The sequence below is a fragment of the Acanthochromis polyacanthus genome, chromosome 23 (genome assembly GCF_021347895.1).
Source record: "Acanthochromis polyacanthus isolate Apoly-LR-REF ecotype Palm Island chromosome 23, KAUST_Apoly_ChrSc, whole genome shotgun sequence".
Taxonomy (NCBI): domain Eukaryota; kingdom Metazoa; phylum Chordata; class Actinopteri; family Pomacentridae; genus Acanthochromis; species Acanthochromis polyacanthus.
This window is the reverse complement of record NC_067135.1, coordinates 25,388,643-25,408,787: the sequence shown is the minus strand read 5'-3', so window position 1 is coordinate 25,408,787 and position 20,145 is coordinate 25,388,643. Positions and strand designations below refer to the sequence as shown.

The following is a 20,145-nucleotide window of genomic DNA, read 5'->3' as shown; positions in this document are numbered from 1 at the left end:
GTCAAAGAATCTGTGAGATTTTGACCTTAATTGGCCTTTTGGACATTAAAGGGGCACACAGTGTGTCCTCTGCTTGTCTTGAATCATAAATCAACGTCAGTAAATTTCTTGCTCCTTAATTAGAGATGTAAACGAGATGCCATATTCATTCAATATTCATTACGGTACTGGATGGTTTAAATAACAAAACTTTATTGCACTATGTCAGTGAACAAAACAAACAATGAACACTGGACCATGATGTATGGATTGTACTTTATTTCATGGGGAAAAAAGTGTTTAATAGGCTGCATAAACACATCCACCAGGAAATTATGCCAATTTGTTCATTGTCTAATTAATCGAAATCCAAAATATTTTAAAAAACTGATGCTTTTGTCGGGAGCGAGCGATAACATCCGGATTTTCTCAAAAACGGGGAATATTGAAAACTTTAAAATAAAACTAAAAGAGCATTACGTAGCACAAAATTTAAGTTATTAATTTAGTGGGCTGCTTGGGAATAGAAATTTGTAAAATACAATAATTCATTAAATTAAATCTTAAACTTAAATGTAGTGACTGTAATGTCACTGTTTATGTGATTCATGTTATGGTTGGTTTCTGAGGTAGATTATTCTTTAATTATTACTGTTAGGTCATGGTATCTTTGAAGAAGAAAAGTTTATTTTTATAATTCAAGGTGGGAGTATTATGTGTTGTATGCTTTTGGTTAGTACAGGTTTTGTATATGTATGTTATTTGTATTGTATACGTGTATTTTTGTATGCATTGTTTATGTATTTTGTAATTTGATTTGTATGTATTTTGTGTACATGTTGCTTTTTGGTGTTGTCACAAATGAAATTATGAAGACCCCAGGAAGAATAGCTGCTGCTTTGCAAAAGCTGATAGGGGATCTTAATAAAACAAACAAACAAACAAACAAACTTATGTAAAGTTCTTTATATATGTGTCTTTATTAGTTAAAAGACAGGACATTGTAATTGTAAGATGTCATTGATTTACACCTGCATTTTGTGCTTCATGGCGCTAGGTGTGCTGTTTGCATGTTGGACATTGTTTTACACAGACACCACCGAAGAAGAAAGGTGCAGCAGGTTCTGGTCGTTCTCCCCTGTGTTCTCCCACCACGGTCAGAAAGCGGACAGCAGCAAAGCCTCAGGCATTACAGCGACACCAAAAAATATACATTTTAATTTCACAATATTCGTTCAGTTCTTGTGTATGATCTTTGGTTTGTTATTACGATGAATCTTTCACGTCTCGGAGTGGAATTGTTACCTTTCCCACCGTTGCTATGGTGGTTGCTATGGACGCTTCCATGGGCTAAAGAAAGACAGGAGGATCTTGTTGTGGGCAGGAATAAAGTTTTTAGATCGCTGTGCGCTGACTGGTGTATGGATGAGCTCAACAAATAAACAAAAGCACGTTCATGGAAATAAATACGGTTGTTTGCATTGACAACGAGAGACTTGTGGATCATTGAAATGCAACTTGTTAACAAGGGAGCGAAGCGCGTCAACTGATGAAAGGCCGGGGAAGACATCTCAGTAACTAGCAGTAATCACCAAGAGTTACAAAAATGATTTAACAACTCAAAAAATTACACAATGCAACAATACAAAAATAAACACACCGCTTGTTTTCGTTTTTGGCAGCGTCCTAATCAACCAACATAACGTACAAAATGTGACACTGTCACAATTTAATGCCGTGAAGTGAAATTCAGCGTAAAAACAAGCCAAACCACAGATCATTTCCAATAACTGAATGGATAATGTGAAAGTGTTATATATATTTCTCACTAAAAATGTCATCAAAATGTTTTTTTCTGTCCAAACTATCTTAAAATAATGCATTTTCCACGGAAAATAAAAGGAATAGCCGCCATGTTTTCATTTTGAGAAGCCTGCAGCAAGCAGTCACGTGACCCTTCGTCAGACCAACAGAAAAGAATTGGGGGAAAAAACGTGAGCATCTCACAATTTTCAGGGCCAAATTGTGAGATTGTAACGTTTTGCATTGTGGACAAACGTGACTATGTCACAATTTGATGTGAGACTGGGTTGAAAAAGACTGTCGGGGCCCCTAATAAAATGGCCATTAGAGGCCATTGGTTTACCACCTCTGCACATATTTATTCTAGTTTCTATGTCAAACAGTATCTCCTTCTCATGGTTCCTATATTGGTAGATTCCAGATAATGTCTCTGACATACTTATACTAAGATATCTCAAGTGACACATTTTATTTTAGATCCATGCAAAAAATAATCTTTCAATTGCATGGAAATGTTCTTTTCTTTGATATAAAGGATAATAAGCAAATTAGAGGTGTTATCACATCAAATGATGAAAGATCTGGATTGCTGAGACTGTTCTGAAGAAAACAAGGTACGTCATGTGTGACTCGTCCTTAAAATGACAACGATATAAGAGCATAAATGGCCTAAAGTTCATGTTGTTGAATCAGGTAGAGGTGAAAAGAGGCTTTGTGACTGCAGAGGGCAGAGTAGTATTGTTTACAGATGTTCAGATTCAGACCAAAACAGACAAAGGAGAGGAAAACAATAATTTCAGAGGACTGAGGGCTGATATCACAATGATTTCTACAGAATATATTGTTTCTGTCTAATTACCAAGAACACAGATCTCAGGTCAATTTGTGAATCAAGCTGGGATTTGGAAAAGATGCAAATTTTGAAACAGACAAATAAGCAAATAAAAAAACCAAAACATGTTGCAGCTTTGTGTTCATCAGTATTTGAAGCTTCTGACTAACTTTCCTTAACTTCTGCTGTCTCTGCTCTGGGGATCCGCGCACTTTTTAATGGTTGCTCACTTAGTTTTTCACTTTCAAATGTGCATTTTCCTTTTTTGACATCAAACCAGTGAGATTATTATTACCAGCATAGCAGCTACATCTCATGTAGATATTTGTGGATGCGCTGCTGCTGCTGCATCAGAAATAATTAGAACAGGAAGAGGAGGTTCTGAGCTCTGTGATGTGTTAGCAGAGGTTCAGTCTGATGCTCAGACAGTCTGCAGCAGCATCATGGAGGTTACAGCTCTCTGCATCCGACTCTGTAAGTACAGATTGTGTCCACTTCATCTGTTCAGTCGCCACATGTTCCATCATCTGTCTGATTTGTCTCTGCAGTGGTGGATGTGTTCGTCCTGCTGGCTGCACAAGTGGACCACAGTTACTCTGCTCAGAAAGCTGGTGAGTTGGAAACATAAAGATCTGCTATCGCTGTCTGTTACACCTCTGAACCACAGAACCTGCAGGAAGGTTCAAAAAGTATGTCATTTTTTCACGATTGCCAGAATTTCAACATTTCTCAGCATCAGAAACTGTAAAAAACAAGTCATTTTTTCAATTTTCATCAAATTATTAAAAAAAGAAAACAAATATAAGCCTGGAATTGTGATAGTTCATCACAGTCACGTTATTTGAAACGTCTCCTTCAAAGATTTGTCAAAAATAAAACATTTGCACTGACTTGACTAATGATTCTGAGCTCCCTAACACGACCGTGAAGCTATCAGTGACTTGTGGCAAAAATTCAGGAACTTTTCAGCTGAACTGCAGGCAGCAGAAATGAAACAAGGAATAAAAATAAACTACAACTGTAAATAGTGAAATATCTATAGTCAACATTTTATTTCCAGTGTTGGTAACACCTGTGGACACTGTGGACAGGTTATTTCAATTTTGTATAAAAAAATAACGCAAAAATGTATTTTTTAAAATTTTGCTGATTTTTTAAACTTTAGCTGATTCATAGATATTTCTTCTTGATAATATCTGTTCGCTGTTTTGCTTTCAGACACAGTTTTTCTTCGTGTTGATCCAAAGAGACTTCAGGTCTTTGAATATAAATCTTTCTCTGTGACCTGTGAGGGGATTGATGGCGTCTCTGAATGGAGAGTGATGAGGAAGCTGCAGAAAGCGTCTGAAGCTAATTCTTCTTCTAACACGTGCATCTCATTGGAGTCTTCCTGCACATTTGATCCTGCATTTCGAATAGACAGCGGAGAATACTGGTGTGAAAATGAAGACGGACGAACAAGTGACACCGTCAACATCACTGTTGGTAGGTTGAGTTTTCGATGTGTTTTAAAATGTGTAAGCTTCAATCATGACTTCTAAAGAGTGAGAGTGAGACACCAATCAAGGCTGACAAAGTTATGAAAATATGAAAAATAGAAGAGAGGACATAGCTTTACTCCACCCATTCTTTAGGAAAACTGTTTGATGATGTTAATCCCAGCATTTCATTTGATTCACTCTTTTCTTCTTCTTCTACCAGCTAAACAGGTTGTGCTGACAAGGTTGTTGTTAGACACACGTTCCATGCATAATGTTTATTATTTTAAATATTATGTTGATTTAAAAATGCTGAACTGTTTTATTTGAGATTCAACTTGGTCATCAGGGGGGTGGGACAAGAGAAACATGGCATTTTAAGGAGGAACTCCAGACTTATTTGACATTTTAAAAAACATTATTTTCTCTTTTCTCTTAGTTTTTGTAGAGTTAGTCTCAGGACAATAACATTTCACTACAACTGCATGTTTCAGTATTTTGTAATTGGATTATTTGAAATTTGATTGGTGGGACGTAAAATGTTCTCCAATTCTGGAATGACCCAAGAACTGAAAAATATATGGGATTACTAACTTTGAGAGAGTCCTCGAACAAACATCTAGTCTGTAGAGGGTGCAAAGATGGAAACTCTAAAATATCTGAAACATGTAGTGCCCACATTTTTGTCTAATTTAATAACACTGGGAGTTCAGATGGTTAAAAGGCAAGAAAGTTCATGTTTCAGATATGACTGACTTTTTCAAATGTGAAGAACAAAATACCTTTTTATCGTGGTTCTCAGCTGGTTCTGTGATGCTGGAAATTCCTGAGCAGCCTGTGATGGAGGGAGATGATGTGACTCTTCGCTGTATCAACAAGAAAACTAAGTCTAAAGACACAGTTGATTTCTACAAAGATGGCATCCATCTCAAGACGAGGTATGACGACATGATCTATATAATCCAGAGTGTCTCCAAGTCTAATGAAGGACTCTACAAGTGCAACATCCCCGGATATGGAGAGTCGCCTAAGATGTGGTTGGCTGTAGAGAAACAAAAAACAGGTGATTAGTATTTTTTGTTGTGTGTAACTGTGTCTTTGTTTAACATATTTAAGATCTCTGTTTTTCAAGTCATTACAGAACCTCCCAAAGACATTGAACTGTCAGACAGTGATGTCCCTGAAACCCCCATGTTATGGATTGTTGGTGTTTTGTTGGTGGCTCTGCTGTTGCTGCTGATGGGAGCACTGCTCTGCAGCAAACACAAAGGTACAGCAACCTTATTCTCTAGAAATGATGTTGACTTATGGATATGCTTTCCAAATCACAATGGAAAATTAATCATTTGCTGGATTACGGTGGGTAAAGATTGTGATGAACTGTCCTATGACTCGAGTAACTCTTGTTTTCTGTGGTGGAATCACCAAATCAAAACAATCATGTATTTTGGTTCTTTCATAGATTTATTGTAGATGATTTGGAAAAATGACAAAATCTGCTGGGTCATTCAAAAACTTCTGGTTGCATCTTTGACCACTTCTCAACAGACTTGTTGTCTTTCTGACTCAGATTTGTTGCTTCATCAGTCCACACTTTCTTGATGGATTTAAGTCATATCTTTGGAGAGATCAGTCTAACACCTTCATTTTAGCCTGATTGAACCATTTCTTTACCACGCCTGATGTGTGTTTGGACTCATTGTCTGGTTGAAACATCCAACTGTGTCCAAGATTAACCTTCTGATGATGCTGCCACCACCATGCTTGATGGTAGGTTTGGTGTTTGGGGGGTTAACAGCCTCACTTTCTCTCCTCCAAACATATTTCTGCTCAGTTTTTCTTCCATCTGACCACCGAACTTTCCTCCAGAAGGTCTTTTCTTTGTCCATGTGATCAGCCGTCAAACTTGAGTGGAGCTTTAAGGTTCTGCTTCTAGAGGAAGAACTTCCTTCTTCATGGATCCTCTCAGCTCATGTTGATGTAAAACACTGTGGACACTGACAGCTGTGTTCCAGCAGCTTCTCATTCATTCACACCTGCTTTCTGATGATTCTTGCTTGACTCTTGACCATCCTGACCAATGGTCTCTCAGCAGCAGGTGATAGTTTGTGTTTTCTTCCTGGTGGTGGCAGTAACACAACTGGACCATGAACTTTGTTCTGACAAACATATGATTTGGGATCTGAAGCTGCTTTGAAATGTCTCCAAGTGACTTTCTGATTTGTTCAAGTCAATGATTTTCTTTTCCAGATGTTTGCTGAACTCTTCAGACTTCCTGGCTGTAGCGTTTGAGTCTAATGAGTGGATCCAATGGGTTCAATTTATGATGAGTTCAGAGGAGTCATCAGCTGTAGTCATTTCTAATCACTCACAGGAAGTTAAGAGACACTAAGAACATTTTATTAACAACTTTCTTCTTGACCCAGCAGATTTTGTAGTTCTAATTCAGAGTTACTGGAGTCTTTGGAAACACAAGACTGCCATGAAATTCATGGTCAGAGCAAAATAATCCGTCGACACCATAGACACACTCTAAAGGAAGCAGCAGTGTGGAGTTTCATCTAAGCCATGTTAAGGCAGGTGGGAATATTTTCATGGAAAAACTAAATCTGGAACTTTGACAAAAAGACAAGCTTTTAGGGGTTTAATCAATGACTGTAGAAGGAGTTTAATAACAATGTACTCATGGTCATTATTACTTTGAAACACACAAGCTGTTTTTTTTTCTATTTGTTACTTTTTCAGTCTGTCTTTCATCTGGAAAATCATCACCAGGGCGTGACGACAACACGGGTGAGAAACTCCAACCAAGTTCTATAGTATTAATTAATAGAAACTGTTTAAGGAATGACGATAATTCAAAATTTGAGTTTCTTCTAACATCGCTGCCAAAGACATGTTTGCAGTTATTTGCCAGGTTTTTTTTTAAGCTAAACTCGTCATAGTTTTAGAAATGCCACTTTCAGACATTCAGTGTTCAAAGTGGAATATCTGAAGCATCACTTCTTACTTCAGTCAAAATGGGCCAATTCAGTCCTCTTCAATTATGTAGGAGAACCAACCAGTGAATTTGAGTCTCATGTGGTTATATTATGAAAAATACTACTTTTGCAGAGACTAAACATAATTTTCTTTAAAAAGGAACTCAGTACTTCCACTTTAACTCACCCTAGGAACTGCTACAAGAAAAACTGAACATATAATGTGATTTTCCACTGCAGGAACTCATGGCAGGTGCAAGATGGTCTAATGTTCTATTTCTATGTTGGTGCAAGATGCAACAATAATCCCAATATTTGTATGATCTGTCAAGTCATCGATCCATCCATTCTCTATACACCGCTTTATCCTCACTAGGGTCGCGTTGGGTGCTGGAGTCTATCCCAGCTGACTCGGGTGAAGGCAGGGGACACCCTGGACAGGTCACCAGTCTGTTGCAGGGCTACATATACAGACACACAATCACACTCACATTCACACCTACGGGCAATTTAGAATCATCAATTAACCTCATCATATTTTTGGACTGTGGGAGGAAGCCAGAGTACCCAGAGAAAACCCACGCATGCACAGGGAGAACATGCAAACTCCATGCAGAAAGATCCCAGGCCCACCCCGGAATTCGAACCGAACTTCTTGCTGCAAGGCGAAAGTGCTAACCACTACGCCACTGTGCAGGCCTATGTCAAGTCAGTGTTTTTTTTTTAAAAAAAAATGTATACCATCTGTTCTTATGTAAAAGACTCAACATCTTTTCTCTGAGTGGATCTTCTCCAGTCCTTGTTATTTCATTCAAGAGACACTACAAGGTTTTCCACAGGGCAGAAAAACGGACAGAAGTGGTTCAACTAATCAGAAACACAGCAGCTTTTTAGGTCTCATTACATTAACGAAGGCAAAGTTAGAGGAAACAAATCTAAACTGAAAATGACAAAAATGTCCTGATGGTCATGTAAGAGATACCATAAGCGAGCATGCTAAAGTTACCATCCTCATTTATGACTTGTGACACGAGCATGTTGAGGATTTCTGAACAGAAACATAGCAGTGTAGCTTTATAAAGATTATGCTAAATGTTAGCAAATGTTCATTCGTGCATAGGATTGAGTTGAATCAAATTTTCTGCATTTTCGGACATCTTTGTTCTTTTTTTTTATCTTGTAGTCTTGAGAGAGGACAATGTGACCGATCCACATCATGCAACATATGCTGTTGTCAATAAGCAAAGGAAGAGGAAAGGTAGGTTACTTTTTAATGAGCTTTGAAGTCAGAAAATGATTAGAAAAGTAAAAATAAAATGAGAGACTTTGTTTCAGGAGGAGATGATCCGAACCACATGACATACTCTTTTGTTACAATGTCAGGTCAGTGGAAATGTAGTTTCTGTTACATTACATTTAATTCTGTTAGCTGGTGTTGACTTTGTTGTAGAATAAGTCGTCTGTGGTGCTTATTTCTGTTTGAAATAATGTGAAACTTTGCATTCATAGACATTGTTACACTGTAATCTTATGAATTTCACCAGCTGGCAGCGTTGTTGTACAATTCTGTTTCCAAATATGTTCAGTGCTGCATAAATGAATAGAAAAAAACAAGCTTTCAGAATTAAATTTCATATTGATTAGATGTCCATTTCTTTATCTGTTTCAATCAACAGAACCATCAGAGTCCAGTGCAGCCACCAGTGCACTAGAGGAGGGCATCATCTACTCTTCAGTCAGCATAAGTACGTGTTCTAAAACGTTACATCACCTCTTCTTCTACTGGTGGAAATGCTTTCTCTTGTTTTTGTTGGAGTGACATTTTCTCAGGAACTATTGAGGATGAAAACCTTAAATTTTCACTGTTGTTCCTCATCAGGTCCAACATTCAGAATCTGTGAGATTAGCCGAGTCGATCTTTTTGAGCTGAAATATGACAAATAAAAACCCTGAAGCCGTCATGAAAAGTCTCAACTTTGAGCACGTATTTTAAATAAAACTGATAAAGCAGAAGTCAGCTAGTGATATTTACTGAACCGTGTGTAGCTGCATGTCACAATGATACAAAACATGTAGAATTATTTTTTATCATACAATATTTGTTGGGTTTTTTTAACGGTACACAACTTTTCCAGTCTTTGGTTTGCTCATGTCCCAATGTCCTTGAACTGTGTTACTGCACTAAAATTAAAAAGCACAAAGTCTATTTCTGTTCCAACTCACATTTCTACTATTGTACTGTTCCTGGTTTAATTTACTTTCAGATTCTATTATTTACATTTTACTCTCAACATTTTTTTAACTGAAGTAGTAGAAACAGGTCAAATCTTAATTGACTGACTTTCAATAAACATGAGCTGATAGAAGTCTGTAGAGCAGCTTTCTTGCAAGTACCTGCAGTTTCAGGTGATAATTTGGTCACCTCAGTTAAAAACCACACGAGAGCAAACACAGACTGAAACTAGGTCAGTGTGTTTATTTAACCACCAACAGTAAGTTTCACTGTGGCTGGTTTTAAAGTATTAAAACCAAATGTAGAAGGTCAGGACAGTTGAAGAACAACTACAGCTACATGATCTATAACTACAGCACCATTTTATCAGAGTTCTTTTGAACTTTAGCTGTAATAAAACTGCTCCACAAGAAGCAGCTGCTGCAAATTAAAAGTAATATTATGTGCTTTTAGTGCTGTTTAAATGAACAGAAAGACCAAACTGTGCATTTTGTATTTATTTGTTTCCCAAACAGACAGACAGGTGATGAGAGCAGCCAATGAGCCATGTAGAAAGGACAACGATGTCATTTACTCTTCCATTAACAGTAAGTTACTTTACTGCAACCACAGCACAAATCACTCCTGTGATTTGCTCCTGTCTCATTTTTCCTCACTGTGGGCTAATTTTCCACTGCAATCTAAAGTCCTGGACTGCTATGGAAGCAGAACAACCATCAGTAGAAGTCAAGAGAACTCAGAAAAGTCTTGTGTGCAGAATTGCACAGATAGAATTCAAAAACAATTTTAAAAATGCTGAAATTTGTACATTTTTTAGCCTACAAAATGAAGAAACAGCGTGGAAACAACTCGCACAGCAAATGCTCACAGATGTTTACAACACTGAGGCTCTTTCTAGTACAGATATTTAACGCTTAGATGTTTGTCTCTTATACACACGTGGACAAAATTGTTGGTACCCCTCAGTTAAAGAAGGAAAAACCCACAATTCTCACTGAAATCACTTGAAACTCACAAAAGTAACAATAAATAAAAAATTATTGAAAATTAAATAATCAAAAACAGCCATTACTTTTGAATTGTTGATTAACATAATTATTTAGAAAAACAAACTAATGAAACAGGCCTGGACAAAAATGATGGTACCTCTATAAAAGATTGAAAACTATTTGACCAGAGTGACATGATTAACTCAGGTGTGTCATTTAATTGACATCACAGGTGTTTCCAAACTCATAATCAGTCAGTCTGCCTATTTAAAGGGAGACAAGTAGTCACCCTGCTGTTTGGTGAAAAGGTGTGTACCACACTGAACATGGACAACAGAAAGCGAAGGAGAGAATTGTCCCAGGACATCCGAAAAAAAATTATAGACAAACATCTTAAAGGTAAAGGCTATAAGACCATCTCTAAACAGCTTGAAGTTCCTGTGACAACAGTGGCTCATATTATTCAGAAGTTCAAGACCCATGGGACAGTAGCCAACCTCCCTGGACGTGGCCGCAAGAGGAAAATTGATGACAAATTGAAGAGACGGATCGTTGGAATTGTATCCAAAGAGCCCAGAGCAACCTCCAAAGAAATTAAAGGTGAACTCCAAGGCCAAGGTACATCAGTGTCAGATTGCACCATTCGTCGTTGTTTGAGCCAAAGTGGACTTCATGGGAGACGACCAAGGAGGACACCACTGCTGAAAAAAACTCATAAAAAAGCGAGACTGGAATTTGCAAAAATGCATGTTGACAAGCCACAAAGCTTCTGGGAGAATGTCCTTTGGACAGATGAGACCAAACTGGAGCTTTTTGGTAAGGCACATCAACTCTATGTTCATAGACTCAAAAACCAAGCATACGAAGAAAAGAACACTGTCCCTTCGGTGAAACATGGAGGAGGCTCAGGAATGTTTTGGGGCTGCTTTGCTGCATCTGGCACAGGGTGTCTTGAAAGTGTGCAAGGTACGATGAAATCTGAAGACTATCAAGGCATTCTGGAGAGAAATGTGCTGCCTAGTGTCAGAAAGCTTGGTCTCAGTCGCAGGTCATGGGTCTTCCAACAGGACAACGATCCAAAACACACAGCCAAAAACACCCAAGAATGGCTGAGAGAAAAGCGTTGGACTATTCTAAAGTGGCCTTCTATGAGCCCAGATCTGAATCCCATTGAACATATGTGGAAGGAGCTGAAACATGCCATTTGGAGAAGACACCCATCAAACCTGAGACAACTGGAGCTGTTTGCTCATGAGGAGTGGGCCAAAATACCTGTTGACAGCTGCAGAACGCTCATTGACAAATACAGAAATCGTTTAATTGCAGTGATTGCCTCAAAAGGTTGTGCAACAAAATATTAAATTATGGGTACCATCATTTTTGTCCAGCCCTATTTCATTAGTTTGTTTTTTAAAATAATTATGTTAATCAACAATTCAAAAGTGATGGCTGATTTTGATTATTTAATTTTCAATAAATTTTTATTTATTGTTACTTTTGTGAGTTTCAAGTGATTTCAGTGAGAATTGTGGGTTTTTCCTTCTTTAACTGAGGGGTACCAACAATTTTGTCCACGTGTGTATAAGAGACAAACATCTAAGCGTTAAATATCTGTACTAGAAAGAGCCTCAGTGTTGTAAACATCTGTGAGCATTTGCTGTGCGAGTTGTTTCCACGCTGTTTCTCCATTTTGTAGGCTAAAAAATGTACAAATTTCAGCATTTTTAAAATTGTTTTTGAATTCTATCTGTGCAATTCTGCACACAAGACCTTTCTGAGTTCTCTCGACTTCTACTGATGGTTGTTCTGTTTCCATAGCAGTCCAGGACTTTAGATTGCAGTGGAAAATTAGCCCACAGTGAGGAAAAATGAGACAGGAGCAAATCACAGGAGTGATTTGTGCTGTGGTTGCAGTAAAGTAACTTACTGTTAATGGAAGAGTAAATGACATCGTTGTCCTTTCTACGTGGCTCATTGGCAATTTTGTCCACGTGTGTATGCTCAGTGTAAATACTGCCTGCAGTTCAACCTAATTCTGCTGAGAATTTTATTCACATTACTGCTAGTCACAGCTAAATCACTAATGGCTTACAACAAACTGTGCTGAGTAATGCAGAGTTTTTTTTTTTATTTTAATTTTTTTGTTTATTTTCTAATAGAATCCAGTTGGTTGGAGCAAACTGATTATTTGTGAAGATTTTTAAAATAATTTCAAACTTAGATTTGGTTGTTCAACAGACCGTCATTGCACAGAGAAATGATTCAAGAGCCACCAGAAAGTTGAAAATCTGACAGTTCTGTCGGTTTTTACAGTTTTTCTAATTGTGAAATGTGACGTCTACATTGAGGCAGGCTAATAACAGACTGGGATCATGAACTCCACTGTGTTATGTACAGACTTTATGAATTGTGTTATGTAGTTTTATTCTGAGTTTGTGCTGATCCTCTGTGTTTTACAGGAAAGTGACAGCTGACTGAAGACGAGGAGACGCTCAGTTTAAAGCTCTGCTTCTGGATTTTACTTTGCAAAGGAGGAAGACATGCTCAGGGATGTTACAGTAACTCAGCACCTTTTCAATTTATGACATAGTTTTCAGTCTGTATAGAATAATATTTAAACTTGTAAAGAAAAGTATGCTAATTTGCTCCTTTTAAAATACTTGCAAAGCCCATTTTTAACCACCTCTCCATAACCAATGCTGTATTTTTAATCAAAAACTAACAAGTGGTGTAAATTCTGTCCAAATACTGTTTTACTCTTTTTTTAAAAAAGTGAATCATCTGCTTTTATATACAGTAACACACAATTTCCTCCCTGTGAGTGGATGTTTCTCCAGCTGTTGTAGTTCAGTTGAAGGAAAACCACAATAATAAAGAAAAAAAGCCAAACGCAGCCTTTACCAATGTTACGTTCTTGTGCAACACAGAGGTCATGGTGAGGTCACAGCAGAAATGATTGGAGGTCTTTGACACCAAACAGCAGGATTTCAGTTGGTGTGGAAACCAAAGATGTTTCAGTTCTTTAAAAAATAATCAACCGTCAGGTTTTAGTGTCACTTCCTCAAACTCAAAGATCTTCTTTTAAAAGCAGCCACAATCACAGGGAGACATTAGACTGTCTGTATATAAATCTATATGTTTTATAAGAACAAAAACAGCTGACAAGGCAGGCTGAAAAAAAGTGGATTTAACAGAAAAAGAAAGTTTAAATGCAGCAGTGTGACACTATTTTTATATAGTTTTAACTTTTCACAGATGTTTCAGCAAAGTGACAAAGTTTAGATCAGACATTATTTGATCAATAAAGCCTCCGTGTTACAAGAAGTTTTTTCATGCATTTTCTTTTCTAAACTTTATTTCTTGTCATTACTACAAAAAAAACTCTCATGAGAGCATCACAGGCTAAAATTAAAGGCCCTTCAGTGTCTTTATTTGACTTCAGCATAAAGATCTTTCTAAAATGATTTGATGCCTTCAGGTGCTTCACGTGTTTCTTGACCTTACCTTACCCTGAACGAGGTTTCTGTGGTTCGTCTTCTTCAGCATCGCGTCTATTTGAAGAGTGTGCAGTTTGCTGAAGACGAGTGCAGAAGATGCTGCAGCTTTTTATACACATTGACTGTGGTCAGCCAACGACATGATGCTGGTGAAGAGGCAGACAAACCCACATGTCCAAAACGCAACTCGTTTCCATTAACGTATGAAACCGCTATCTTTGGGCTTTTTGAACCCACACAGTTCTGACGTTGGACTGAAGGTGACTTTAACAGAAGCCTCTTCTCTTAAATGTCTCTTTTCATGTTACAGCAGCACCACTAAGCCTCAATTAGTGCAATAAAAACATTTAAATATTAGACGATTGGTTTTGTAGTTCCATATATGCACACAAAAAACATGATGGCGACCTCCTGATGGCAACAACAAGCACCGCTGCACTAACTTGCAGCTGTTTTAAAGTATGTTTCTAAGTGACCCCAAACTTTTGCATGGTATGTATTGAAATTTAGATGAAGTTGAACAAAGAGCAGCAGCAAATCAAAATCACTAAAAATATTGGAACAACCTTAAGTTTAAACATAAAGGTTGAATTAATTCACATTTGCCACAGCTGTGGCAAATAATTACATCAGTCTTTTACTTTTGGCATATTCATGTTCAAAACTGACCTGTCCAGGGTGTCCCCTGCCTTCGCCCGAGTCAGCTGGGATAGACTCCAGCACCCCCCGCAACCCTAATGAGGATAAAGCGGTGTATAGAGGATGGATGGATGAATGTTCAAAACTGAATAAACATTAAAAATCTAAATGAAATCAAGTTTTTAAAGGTCTTATTGATGTTTTTTTTTTTTTTCCCACCTTGCGTGTTTATTATTCAAGTATTATTCTGGAACCAGCACATATTTCAGCTGACCACAACTTCTCCTTTACTGCTATTGTTACAGAGTGAGCTGCCAACATTAAAATCCATTGTTTCTTCAAGTACACTCAACAAAAATATAAACGCAACACTTTTGTTTTTGCTCCCATTTTTTATGAGATGAACTCAAAGATCTAAAACTTTTTCCACATACACAATATCACCATTTCTCTCAAATATTGTTCACAAATCTGTCTAAATCTGTGATAGTGAGCGCTTCTCCTTTGCTGAGATAATCCATCCCACCTCACAGGTGTGCCATATCAAGATGCTGATTAGACACCATGATTAGTGCACAGGTGTGCCTTAGACTGCCCACAATAAAAGGACACTCTGAAAGGTGCAGTTTTATCACACAGCATAATCCCACAGGCCACAATCCACAACCTGATCAACACTATGTGAAGGAGATGTGTTGCACTCAGTGATGGTGAAATCGAAGCTTCATGAAGCAATGAACCACTTTGACACATCTGCTTCAAGAATGACACATTGCTTCGAAGCATTCAGAAGAGTGACATCTGCTGGTCCTGTGTCAGAACTGCACCTGTGGAAAAAAATGAAAAAGCCTCAGGACTGCTTGTCTCACACTGCTTTGTACTTGCAATAAATGTTTTAAAACGTTATATATGTATGTTTGTGTGCATATATGTGTAGTGTGTTTCTATGAATGAATGTGTGTTGTGTATGAGTGAATCTATGCTTATGTATCTGTGTGTTATTTAATGTATGAAATGCAACTAGATATATCTAAACTAAATTCGAACTAAATGTATACTCTCCCTAACTTCTCTCAAAATGACAAATGGCAAATGCACTAGGGTGATCTCCTCCCTCTCAAAGACCCACAATTTGAGGAGTGAATCAGACCCCTTTGCCTTTTAAGACCTGGACAGATTGAAATGTCCAACCCTTTCAAAGTTCGCGCGAAGCACCGCGACACGCGATGTGACGTAACGAGGCCTCGTTCTCGATAGTCACGTGATTGTTAGCTCGGCACTGTGTCGAGCAAACTGGCTCGAGCGTAACGTCACTGGTTGCACTGCATGAGGCAAATGGTGGTCGCACCAGACACTGACTGGTTTTCTGCTGCACATTTCAGAGTGGCCTTTTATTGTGGGCAGTCTAAGGCACACCTGTGCACTAATCATCCATGTCAGAGGTCTAGCTCAAACCAGTGAGATTATTATTACCAGCATAGCAGCTCCATCTCATGTAGATATTTGTGGACGCGCTGCTGCTGCATCAGAAATAATTAGAACAGGAAGAGGAGGTTCTGAGCTCCGTGATGTGTTAGCAGAGGTTCAGTCTGATGCTCAGACAGTCTGCAGCAGCATCATGGAGGTTACAGTTCTCTGCATCCGACTCTGTAAGTACAGATTGTGTCCACTTCATCTGTTCAGTCGCCACATGTTCCATCATCTGTCTGATTTGTCTCTGCAGTGGTGGATGTGTTCGTCCTGCTGGCTGCACAAGTGGACCACAGTTACTCTGCTCAGAAAGCTGGTGAGTTAGAAACATAAAGGTCTGCTATCGCTGTCTGTTACACCTCAGAATGCCAAAACCTTTTGACAGGTTCAGAAAGTATGTTATTTTTAAAGATTTCCAGAATTTCACCACTTCTCAGCACCAGGAACTGTGGGAAAAAAAGTCCAATTTACCATTTTAATCAAATTATTCAAAAAAAAAATCTAAGCCTGGAATTGTGATAGTTCATCACAATCACATTATTTGAATCCTTCAAAGATTTGTCAAAAATAAAACATTTGCACTAACTTGACTTGTTAGAAACAAACGATTCTTTCCCACACAACTGTGAAGCTATCAGTGACTCATGGCAAATAAATAGTGAAATACCTACAGTTTGTCATCAACATTTTATTTCCAGTGTTGGTAACACCTTTGGACACTTGGAAGTACTTTGGACATGCTGATTCCAGGTTACCTCAATTTTGAATAAAATTATATATGATATATATATATTATATATTTTGTATAATAAATAACCCAAAAAATCCAATATTTGTCTTGCCTTGTTGAATCACAGATATTTCATCTTGATAGCATTTCTTCACTGCTTTCCTTTCAGATGCAGTTTTTCTTCGCGTTGATCCAAACAGACTTCAGTTCTCTGAATATGAGTCTTTCTCTGTGACCTGTGAGGGGACTGATGGCGTCTCTGAATGGAGAGTGATGAGGAAGCTGCAGAAAGCCTTGAAGGCCAATTCTTCTTCTAACACGTGCATCTCATTGGAGTCTTCCTGCACATTTGATCCTGCATTTCAAATAGACAGCGGAGAATACTGGTGTGAAGACGAAGATGGACGAACAAGTGACACCGTCAACATCACTGTTGGTAGGTTGAGAGGTGGTGTTAGAATTTCAATTTTGTACAATCAGTAACCTAAACATCCAGTTTTTGTTTTGTTGAATTGTGATATTTTAAACAAATTTACTTTGTTCTATGAAAAATATCAAAAATAAACCATATGCTCAAACCATCCATCCTCTATACACCGCATAATCCTCATTTGGGTCGCTGGGGTGCTGGAGCCTATCCCAGCTGTCTCGGGCGAAGGCAGGTGACATCCTGGACAGGTCATTTGCTCAAACCAGATTCTCGAAAATGAAAAAAATATTTGCTTCTCATTGCATTTGACAAGACACCACTCAGTCAACGATAACCAAAATTGACACAAATTTTAAATTTTCAGCTAAACTGCGGGTAGTGTTTACATAAAGAAGAGAGGAGACAAGTCTGGAAACAAACTGAATTATAACGTACATGACTGATGAAATAAATGCAGCATGGCTCAGAAACAGAGAAGATACATTCACAGCATGGTGAAACATCTTTCTACTGCTCATGGTCAGAGTCGTGTGGAAAACATCTAGTCTGTAGAGGGTGCAAAGATGGAAACTAAAATATCTGAAACATGTAGTGCCCACATTTTGCTCTAGTTTTAGTAACACTTGGAGTTCAGATGCTTAATAGACAAGAAAGTTCACATGTTTCAGATATGACTGACTTTTTCAAATGTGATGAAAAAATATCTTTTTATTGTGTTTCTCAGCTGGTTCTGTGATGCTGGAAATTCCTGAGCAGCCTGTGATGGAGGGAGATGATGTGATTCTTCGCTGTATCAACAAGGAAACTCAGTCTAAAGACGCAGTTGATTTCTACAAAGATGGCATCCATCTCAAGACGCGGTATGACGACATGAGCTACATAATCCAGAGTGTCTCCAAGTCTAATGAAGGACTGTACAAGTGCAGCATCCCCGGATATGCAGAGTCACCTGAGATGTGGTTGGCTGTAGAGAAACAAAAACAGGTGATTAGTTTATCTCTTGTGTATAACCATGTGTTTGTTCAACAAACATCTTCATGTTACAATTTATTCCAAATAAAAGACCGCTTTTGTCATTGCTGCTGGTATATTGGAAACATAAAGGTCTGCTATCGCTGTCTATTGTACCTCTGAATGTCAGAAAATGCCAGAATTCTGCCATTTATCAGCAGCAGATTGGTAGCTGGGATTGCTTGTTTTGTCCTGATGCATGTGTTAAGTTTCTGTTCTTATGCTTTGTGTTGTTTAAAGTCATCTTTCCAGAACCCAGTGACCATCACTCCCCTCAGGTTCTCGTGTTTCTGTGGACTGTTGTCATTGTTTTATCGGTGGATCTGCTGCTGCTGGTGATGAGTGTAAAACTCTGCAGCATATACAGAGGTACAGCAACATGGCATTTTGTTGTTCCTTCTTCTTCACTGTGCATTCTTTTTTCACATCAACATAGTCCTGCACCTCAGTGGAAACAGAACAACCATGAAGAAGTAGACAGAACTCAGACATGTTTCAATTCTCTGTTGTAGGACACAACTGTAAAGCCCTAAACCAAAAAACATATGAAACTGTTTTAGTTTAAGAAAGGGTTTCACACTTCTCAAGGTGTTGCATTTAACTATTGACATTTTCCCATCTCCTACAAACTGCATCTACTCTGCTCATCAGCTGTACAAAGATGTTTGTCCATGCTGAATGTATCTTCCAACAACTTGCTCCTCTGTTGGTGTGTTTCTGAGTCATATGCATTTATTTTATTGATCATCAGTCTTTTACACATTTAAATAGCTAGTTAATGTAATAATACCATTTCGATGCTTTTCAAGTTATTGATTTATTTTAAATATGCCTGTATTAAACAGATTTGTTCTTTTGTTTCTCAAACAGAGCGACAAATGTCCAAAGGAGGCAACAAGCCTGGTTTACAAGAGGATGCTGCCATATATTCTTCAGTCATCTACAGGTAAAACTGCACAGTTCACATCCTAAACTGTACTGAGAGTCCAAACAAGAACACTCAAAGATTTATGATAGCTAAAGTGAAATTATTTTTGTCATTTGGTGGTTTAAATTAATAGTTGTTAACAGCGGGGCCTCATAAGGAAGTGTAGAAGTTATGTGATTAAATCACACTTAACAGAGAGAATAAAGTTTGTGCCTCATGTTGTTTTCCACTTAATTTCACTTTAATTTGTTACTTATATTTTGTCATTCACTTTTCTGGTTAAATTTAGGCAGCAGAACAACTTGGTTAAATTTTAGAAAAGACAACCTGCAGAGAACATTACACAACTATATAAATGTAGTCTATTTCTGACATTCACAGAGTGTTATAGTTTTGTCCAACGGCCTGCACGTTAAAAAATGATGATTTAAAGCACCCAGTGCATTTAACTGTGACAACTTTCTTCAGTTTAGCTTCTGTCACTTTCCCCTTTCTGACAAACCTATATACAAAATCAGGGCAAAAGAAGTTCAAATAACTCACTGGTTAATTTTTATTGATCGGATTTTTTTGTGTTTTCTGTGTTTTACAGGTCTCTGAAAGTTGACTGATGATAAGAAAATGTGTTTAAAGCTCTGCCTCCATGTTGAAGTTGGTTATGGAGAGACTTTGTCACATATTTTCATTCAGTGATGTGACAATACATTGGTAATTCTTCAATATTTCTACAGTAAATATACTCTTTAGCTTCATTTTTAACAAGTTGTAAAACATGCATTTTGCATTTTTTAATTATCAATACTGTATATAATGGTAAATTGACACTTTAGCAAATTGTACTTGATTCTTAAGTTCTTAAGAGTCTATAAAAACATAATGTTAGCAATTAATTTGCACAGAACTCAGTGGTTTCTAAAGCAGCTGTGTGTTCATAAACTGCCTCGTTCTTCTCAAAGGTGTTCTATTTTCTAAAGCAGAGAGCAGTTCTTGCACATTATCACCATCTGTCTTTATTTGGTGTGTGCGGTTTGGTAGTACCAGTGAGCTGCTTTTTCTCTTCTGTCTGGTTTCTGTTCACACATCTGGAGATAGAGCAGACTTGTTGCAGCTTCCACTCAATGTTGATCTCAACTCTGAATTCACAC

At 37.8% G+C, this 20,145-nt stretch overlaps 1 protein-coding gene and 1 long non-coding RNA gene across 3 annotated transcripts; both read left to right on the top strand.

Annotated features, from left to right (window-relative positions):
* Nucleotides 1–2,988: 2,988 nt before the first annotated feature.
* LOC127532330 (low affinity immunoglobulin gamma Fc region receptor II-like) lies at nt 2,989–13,805 on the top strand. Of its 2 annotated transcripts, XM_051943932.1 has the most exons (11): nt 2,989–3,088; nt 3,163–3,225; nt 3,833–4,099; nt 4,895–5,155; nt 5,225–5,362; nt 6,838–6,885; nt 8,257–8,331; nt 8,409–8,456; nt 8,750–8,818; nt 9,822–9,893; nt 12,755–13,805. In XM_051943932.1, exons 1-11 carry the CDS (start codon nt 3,058–3,060, stop codon nt 12,760–12,762), a joined length of 1,080 nt encoding a protein of 359 aa, XP_051799892.1. In that variant the 5' UTR covers nt 2,989–3,057; the 3' UTR covers nt 12,763–13,805. The 2 variants fall into 2 exon arrangements, with proteins under 2 accessions (XP_051799892.1, XP_051799893.1); XM_051943933.1 differs by lacking the exon at nt 8,409–8,456.
* Nucleotides 13,806–18,326: 4,521 nt separating this feature from the next.
* Nucleotides 18,327–19,818, top strand: LOC127532351 (uncharacterized). The gene is made up of 3 exons (XR_007939732.1): nt 18,327–18,441; nt 18,943–19,018; nt 19,593–19,818. It is a non-coding gene; the product is annotated as an uncharacterized LOC127532351 (long non-coding RNA).
* The last annotated feature ends 327 nt before the right edge of the window (nt 19,819–20,145 follow it).